Source organism: Limulus polyphemus, unplaced genomic scaffold (genome assembly GCF_000517525.1).
Source record: "Limulus polyphemus unplaced genomic scaffold, Limulus_polyphemus-2.1.2 Scaffold3115, whole genome shotgun sequence".
Classification (NCBI taxonomy): Eukaryota; Metazoa; Arthropoda; class Merostomata; order Xiphosura; family Limulidae; genus Limulus; species Limulus polyphemus.
The window spans coordinates 108,912-116,910 of NW_013668725.1; the positions used below are offsets into that span (position 1 = coordinate 108,912).

The 7,999-nt window shown below is 35.2% G+C and overlaps 1 protein-coding gene across 1 annotated transcript in view; it reads left to right on the plus strand.

The window, feature by feature from the left end:
* Positions 1-7,999, plus strand: part of LOC111088097 (relaxin receptor 2-like) — a 54,983-nt gene that overhangs the window by 39,963 nt on the left and 7,021 nt on the right. Inside the window, exon 17 of the mRNA XM_022397054.1 lies at positions 4,591-5,435. Coding sequence (XP_022252762.1) covers positions 4,591-5,435 — 845 coding nt within the window. The remainder of the gene's footprint in view (positions 1-4,590; positions 5,436-7,999) is intronic.

A 7,999-nucleotide genomic window follows, 5' to 3' on the forward strand; every position in this document is an offset into this window, starting at 1 on the left:
TGTCAAAACCTGGCGTATAGATTTTGTTTTTGTGTTTGAAATTCGCGCAAAGCTACACGAGGGCTGTCTGTGCTAGCAGTCCCTAATTTAGCAGTGAAAGACTAGAGGGAAGGCAGCTAGTCATCACCACCAACCGCCAACTCTTGGGCTACTCTTTTATCAACGAATAGTGGGATTTACCGTCACATTATAATACCTCCACGACTGAAAGGGCGAGCATGTTTGGTGGGATGGGGATTCGAATCTGCGATCCTCAGACTGATATAGAAAAACTTATAGGTGAATGTAAGCATATGTCAAATAATAAATTCACAAGCAACAATTATATGCATAATTAAAATTATTTTATGTAGAGAACGTAGTGCAAGTTCTGTTGAAACATGTAGTATGTCCGCTAAATAAATTGTCCTTGGAGGAACAGCAGTAAATCTACAGACTTTCAACACTAAAATTCGGGGTTTGGTTCTCGATGTGGACACAGAAGATAGCCTAATATGGTTTTGCTCTAAAATAAACAAATTCTACATAAAATATTTTTTCTTTTGTTTATAAGTCGTTATTTGTTAACTTGCGTTTCTATTAGGATGATATTTTTCCCAACAAAAGCGTAATATGTCTGTGTTATGAAGTTCAGTGTAAGAATTGGTTGGAATTGAGTAACGCGAGAAAGCGGCCGACTTTTTGTCAGTCCGTAAGCGATGAATGGATTAAAGCACCATATGATTACGGAACTGTTGGCGGGGTCGGCCGCTTTTTTTCTTTAGCTGCTGCGGTATTTACAGAACCCCATACGACTATGAGTATTATATTCCTAATTAAGGAAAACAGGTGTGCAAGGTCGGACAGAAAATGACCTGTTGGCGTGGTTTTGAGAAAGAAATATAAAAGACAGAAAAAAGGAGACCGAGAGAGAAACGAGGAAAAAATAATTATTGATATAGTAATAAAAAGACATCTGTTATGTGTCAATTCCTGATAGAAATAAGTACAACGTTAATAAAGTTGCAGGAAAAGCGAAGTGAGAGGATAACACGATCGTAACAAAGTCTACCCATGAGAAAGTAGTGTCAGAAAGCGAGACTCGTCAATTCATCAGGAATCGAATCCCAACAATAAAAGAAGACAAAAGGCGGAAGACATTCGAAACGTCGTCCTCTACAACAGGCAGCTGCCGTCCATTCTACAAAGTTTCATCAATGAAAGAAGAGTTTGAACCACATCAACAAAAGCTGAGAAGGAAAGTAAATTAGATGAACCAGTGAAGTTAGGTACTTATTTTACCTGTTTTGGTTTTGATAGTGGTTCAGTTAATCCTTAATAGTTATAAATTGTGTGGTCCTTTGTTTAAGGGCCCGGTGGTTAGGGCACTCGACAGTCAAGGTCAATTATATACACACAATGAGAAAGTACGTAAAAGCGGGAAATTGCAAAAAGAGATTTGATGTTCTTTTTTCTCTGACCAGCTAAAAAACACACTATCAATGATTCTACAAGTTGGCCACACATGATCACTGGCCAATGGCCTCTCCACACAGGCTTTAAGTCATATATGCCATATGTATAATTAATGCAGCGTGGATAAATAAATACATAACATAAACTGTTTTAACACCATGATGTTACTTAGGAATGATAAAAACGTAAAAATTGATACACTTGTTGTTTTTTATTGGGAGGGGGCATCCTCATAACTTGAATTAAAACTTTGCAAATTTTCTGCAACGTTAACGAGCTATGGGCAATTAATTTTAATTAATGCCTTCGTTATTGGTAATTAGACTCATAACAAGACAATTAGTAAAGATTTTTGAATTTAAAAAATATCAAGCTATGGAAGAGTGTAATATCAACAAGAGTGTTAAATTTTCATGCTCATATTTGCTTTAATGGTGAAGTTATCATGCTAATAAACTGGTGACTACAGTGAAAACTGCGTTTTGAGAAAATAGCTGTTAATAAATGATTTATTTATATAGAAAAGAGGTTGAACTTTGGATTTAAGCTAAATTTGAAAAATGTTATTTTTGAAATATTGGGGGCGCTCTTTAAGGTTCAATGTTACCTTAAAAAATAGGGAGCCAGAGAACACACGTGAAACTGGGACATTAGCTTAGTAGATAAATATTTAGTGACGCGGAAAAATAGTGAGTTGAAAGTAGGTGAAAATCAAGCTAGCAGAACTACTTACCACAAACAAATAAAACTGGATCAGCGCTTCCCGAGAATAGTAAGGTGAACCGTTCCACAGAATGATTTTGTAAATAAGGAGAGAAAGTACAAACCTTCACCAAAATGTTTTATATATGACTAAGCTGGGCCTATAGCTAAACTGTGTAGGCAAAATAAAAAAATCTACAACAGGATTTCCACACTTTGAGTTGCTATATGGTAGAGATTTTATGTTTACATCAAACTTGTTAGAAATAGGTTGACCCAGAGACAAAGACGAATCACGAAATATGTTAGAATATGTAACCAGCCTGAGGCAGAATTTAGTAGCTAAAGCCGGACAGTAAGGATAAACAAAAGCTTCTCTATGGTAAGAATGCTAGATAACAGAAACTTAAAGTGAATCAATTAGTTGCTGTACTGGACATTATCCCCGAAAATAGTTTAGTGGCAAGTTGGATGGGTCCTTTTTCTGTAATTAAGTGTGTCGGTAAAATAACATATGAGATAGATGTCGAACATGGAAAAGTAGTGGGACGAACGTATCATGTAACTATGCTTAAGCCATGGTAAGCTGGAAGCACACCTGTAACTTGTTTGATGACATTTTTAGAGACTAATAGTAACGAGAGTGAAAAGAAAACTATCTTAGATCCTTATGAGCAGACAGGACATGTTAAAATTCTTGAAGGATTAACACCTAAGCAACAGGAAGAAGTGCGTGATATTGTGAGAGATTATGATAGTTTATTTCATGATAGGGCAGGACAAACATGGTTAATTAAGCATGTGGTGAAAGTAACCTCTGATATTGCAATATTAGAACCCAAAATGAATGTGTCATACCATTTGAGGGGAGCTCTAAAAGGTGAGAAAGGGAGAATGTTAGAAAAAAGGAAGAATTAGGTAATATCACAGACTTTATGCACTGGCTATAGTGTCAGTATTTAAGACTGATGGTTATACATTGACTCGAGAAGGTTGAATGAAGTTACTGTTGCCGATTCCTATCCATTGCTTCTCATAAATAACGTTAGTCAAACAAAGTGCATTAGCAAAATTGATTTATAGAAAGGTTATTTTCGACTTACTGCTGTAATTCCATAATCACTTAAGGACTGACCAAAAGTCGGCTGTAATTCCTAGATTACTTAAGGACTGACCAAAAGTCAGCTGCTTTCTCACATCACTCAACCACAACTGATTCTTACACCGATCTTCATAACTGTCTTTTCTTTTTTTGCTATTCAAACTGTTTTAAGAATGACTAATTAAAGGTTTATATTACCTCGGTATCAAGCAGGCGGTAGCACTGCCTATTTAGGGATGGCTCGGATTGTTCTTCGAAATGATATTTTAAATATGTCTTCAATAGGTCATCAGAACTTTACAATATATACAGTGTTTCCTTTTATAACGATATCTATGTAAAGACTGAGTCACAAGTTCTGGGAATGTCTGTAGATATCACAGCAAAAAGTTTGAATTTCTTGTTCTTCTTTCTTCTATTTTATTACATGATAACTCAAAAACCAAAACAATGGTATCGACCAAATTCACTGAGGTGACATAGTTTCAGACGTAGTGTCTGTTTTTATAAGTATTATTATTAACTTGTAGTAATTAAAAATCATAATTCAAGTGTAAACGATGTAATCATTACCCCTTGAAGCTAGCTTTCTTATAGAAATAGTGTGTTCCTTTAAAAGATTTAAGTACAAGGTGAAACAGGGATTACCAGCTGATAATAGATAAACAATAAATATTACAATTGGAACGTTATTGTATTTAGAACTAGGTTGGAAATACAATTTTCCTATGTCTGTTGAAACATCGCATTACAACAAGCAAACAAGTAAAGAGAAACTTTCAAAAAAGGAAGTAAATGTAGGGATGGCAAGAATTACATATAGCAATACATGTATAACTATTCGATCACAACTGAGTTTAAATTATCCTAGTGTAGTAGAATCTTAACAGACAAAAATAGGAAAAATTAAATTTAATTATGATTGAATAGTTATACATATTGTTGTATGTTAATTCGTGCCTGTACTATTAATAATGTAGGGATGATGCCAGTTCTATCCCTAATATCTTGTTTGCATTGTTTTTGAAGGATTAGTATTAGTCATCCTTACATTTACTTCTTTTTTTAAGTTTTTTATATACTTGTATGTTTTAGTGTGTCGATATTTTTACTAAGAAGCTAGAAACAATAAATAAAAAGCTAGTTTTCAAGCCGTTTTGTAGTCCCTACTCTGGGGATGTTCTTAAATAATGTCTCATCTTGGAATGAATAAAACGGAAAGTTTCGTTATGTAACATATGGCAATAAATATCATTTTAATCGACATACATTTCTGGTTTGTAAATACCGTGTTTTATGAATGTACTTTGAAGAGCTTCATTATCTTCCAGATATTTTGACGAATTCTACATGTGTTCACTAGCTGTAAAGGTCCGAGTGTGCGAACCACATGATGACGGCATCAGCAGTGTAGCCCATCTCCTTGACAACGTTATTCTCCGTGTGTCCGTATGGATGATAGCTTTCTTAGCTTGCTTTGGAAACATTTTTGTTTTGATATGTCGAGCACTGTTACGTGAACAAAATGAAGCCCATTCTTTTTATATCGTGAATTTGTCTGTTGCAGACTTTTTAATGGGTGTGTACTTATTTATCATCGCTGGACATGACGTCACATACCGCGGCCACTACATCAGGTTTGATGCGCAATGGCGACACAGTTGGAAATGCAACATATGTGGCTTTCTAAGCACCCTTAGCAGCGAGGCATCAGTCCTAATTTTGACCATTATTACCACAGATCGATACATTTCCATATTGTACCCTGTTTCAGTTGTTGAAAATCGTCGTACAATTAAGTCTGCTGCTGCATACATGTTCGCTGTCTGGTCCGTAGCGGTATTGATGTCAGCTCTACCTTTATCTAATATCCCCTACTACGGCCTGGAATTCTATGGAAACAATGGAGTCTGTTTGCCGCTACATATTCACAAACCTTTTTCTCAGGCTTGGGAGTACTCGACCTTTCTCTTTTGTGGACTGAACACATTAGCCTTCGTCTTCATCGCGTACGCTTACGTCACAATGTTCTTCACCATCTCTGCCTCCAAAATTGGATTACGCTCTACTCAACAGCAGCAAGACAAAACAATAGCCAAGAGGTTTGCTTTTATCGTAGGCACGGATTTTGTATGTTGGATTCCCGTTGTTGTCATTAAACTCGCTGCCCTATCAGGTAAGACAATGATAAAAGGATGAATATTGCAATTTTCTTATCTTTCACCTTTCAATGTGCTCATTTAGCGAGGAAATATGTTGTTCTGAAAGTTAAATAACGTCAGTTCATCACTAATGAATTTTACTATTTCGAACATGCAAGATGGTTTGTTGTTAAGCTTGCGTGCATTCTTGCCATAAAAGTCTATGAAAAGCTTTAAAGTTCTAATTTAATTACATTTTTTTCTTTGAATATGATCAGCAAACAACCGTTTACATTAAAATAAGTATATTAAGTTCTTTATTTGCCAAGATTAAGTACATATACTCGTGTTCTCCATTTGCCAAGATTAAGTACATATACTCGTGTTCTCCATTTGCCAAGATTAAGTGCATCTACTCGTGTTTTCTATTTGCCAAGATTACGTACATCTACTCGTGTTTTCTATTTGTCAAGATTACGTACATCTACTCGTGTTCTCTATTTGCCAAGATTAAGTGCATCTACTCGTGTTCTCTATTTGCCAAGATTACGTACATCTACTCGTGTTTTCTATTTGTCAAGATTACGTACATCTACTCGTGTTTCTATTTGCCAAGATTAAGTGCATCTACTCGTGTTCTCTATTTGCCAAGATTACGTACATCTACTCGTGTTTTCTATTTGCCAAGATTACGTACATCTACTCGTGTTTTCTATTTGTCAAGATTACGTACATCTCCATTTGCCAAGATTACGTACATCTATTCGTGTTCTCTGTTTGCCAAGATTAAGTACATATACTCGTGTTCTCTATTTGCCAAGATTAAGTGCATCTACTCGTGTTCTCTATTTGTCAAGATTACGTACATCTCCATTTGCCAAGATTACGTACATCTATTGGTGTTCTCTATTTGCCAAGATTAAGTGCATCTACTCGTGTTCTCTATTTGCCAAGATTAAGTACCTTTATTCGTGTTCTCCATTTGCCAAGATTACGTACATCTATTCGTGTTCTCCATTTGCCAAGATTACGTACATCTATTCGTGTTCTCTGTTTGCCAAGATTAAGTACATATACTCGTGTTCTCTATTTGCCAAGATTAAGTACATTTACTCGTGTTCTATATTCTATCATAAATACAATAGGTTGACTTACAAGTACTTAGCGAGTGATTAAAATATATTGGTTCTTCAGCTTTGTTATCAAAATTAAACTGATATTCTGAGACAATAATTACTGATCGTTTACTCATATTCAAGCGTAACTTATTTCATTATTCAATCATTTAAAATATTTAAAGACTACATTAGTAAGATAGTTAACACAACACAAGTAAAGTTAAGTATGTAAATAAAGTACAAAGCTATTTCATTTTATGAAATTAAAAATTACTAATATAAAATTTGTTTGTTTGTTTTGAATTTTGCGCAAAACTACACGAGGGCTATCTGCGCTAGCTGTCCCTAATTTAGCAGTGTAAGACTAGAGGGAAGGCAGCTAATCATCACCACACACCGCCAACTCTTGGGCTACTCTTTTACCAACGAATAGTGGGATTGACCGTAACTTGATAAAGACCCCACGGCTGAAAGGGCGAGCATGTTTGGTGCGACGGGTGATTCAAACTCGCGACCCTCAGACTGCGAGTGGAGCACCCTGACCACCTGGCCATGCCGGGCCATAAAGCTAGGTCTTTTCCATTTGTGTCTGTTGGTGCAACTAGTGGGATCTTAATTATCAGTCATTGTAGAACTTTACGTGAAAATAAACTAGTAGGGTATAATTATTTAAGAAATAAAATAGAGGAAATTGATTACTTTAATCTAAAATCTGCTAACTTAACAATAGGACTCAAAATATGCCATTATAGAATTATGAAACGCTCGAAATTACCATACCTTTCAGTTTGTAGGGCATAAACAAATTTCGTTTGCTGTTGTAAGATGAGATTTTCATTGAAGGCGATATATATATATATCATAAAGTACAGTAAAAACAAAATGGCGCTCATAAAAATCATCCGTTTAAAACCACCTTTAAGATGTCTGAATATTAACAATGGCTATTCACAGTATTGGCCGAAGAAAAATACAACTTATTGTACTTATAAAACCGCCTAAATTGCTTTATACGTGTTTATGGAGTGAATCAAAATTTAGCTATTTCAACTAATTTTCCTGCAGACAAAAGTACAGAAAATAAAAATAATCGCCCTAATTTTTTCACAGAAGTTTCCCGTCTGAGGTCCAAATGATTCCTTTCTTGTACCGAAAATGATATATATATATAATACGAACGATGCGCATATTATTAGATTTGAGGATAGATTGGTAGAGATCCTAATGAGTAATATAATCGAATCGTGTATACGCGAGCCCCACGCTTGTTAGTGCTGGCACACAAAAATATAGCTGATGAAAAGGAAAAAAAACAAGTATAATAATAAAAAGTAATACGATAAAAGAAAGTACTCTGTCGTAATTAAAAGTAAACTTGATAAACCGAGTAAAATTTAATGAAAGTACAACGTTTCACCAGGTTAACCTGGCATCATCAGGTACATCAACTACTTGACCTGGTGAAACGTTGTACTTTCATT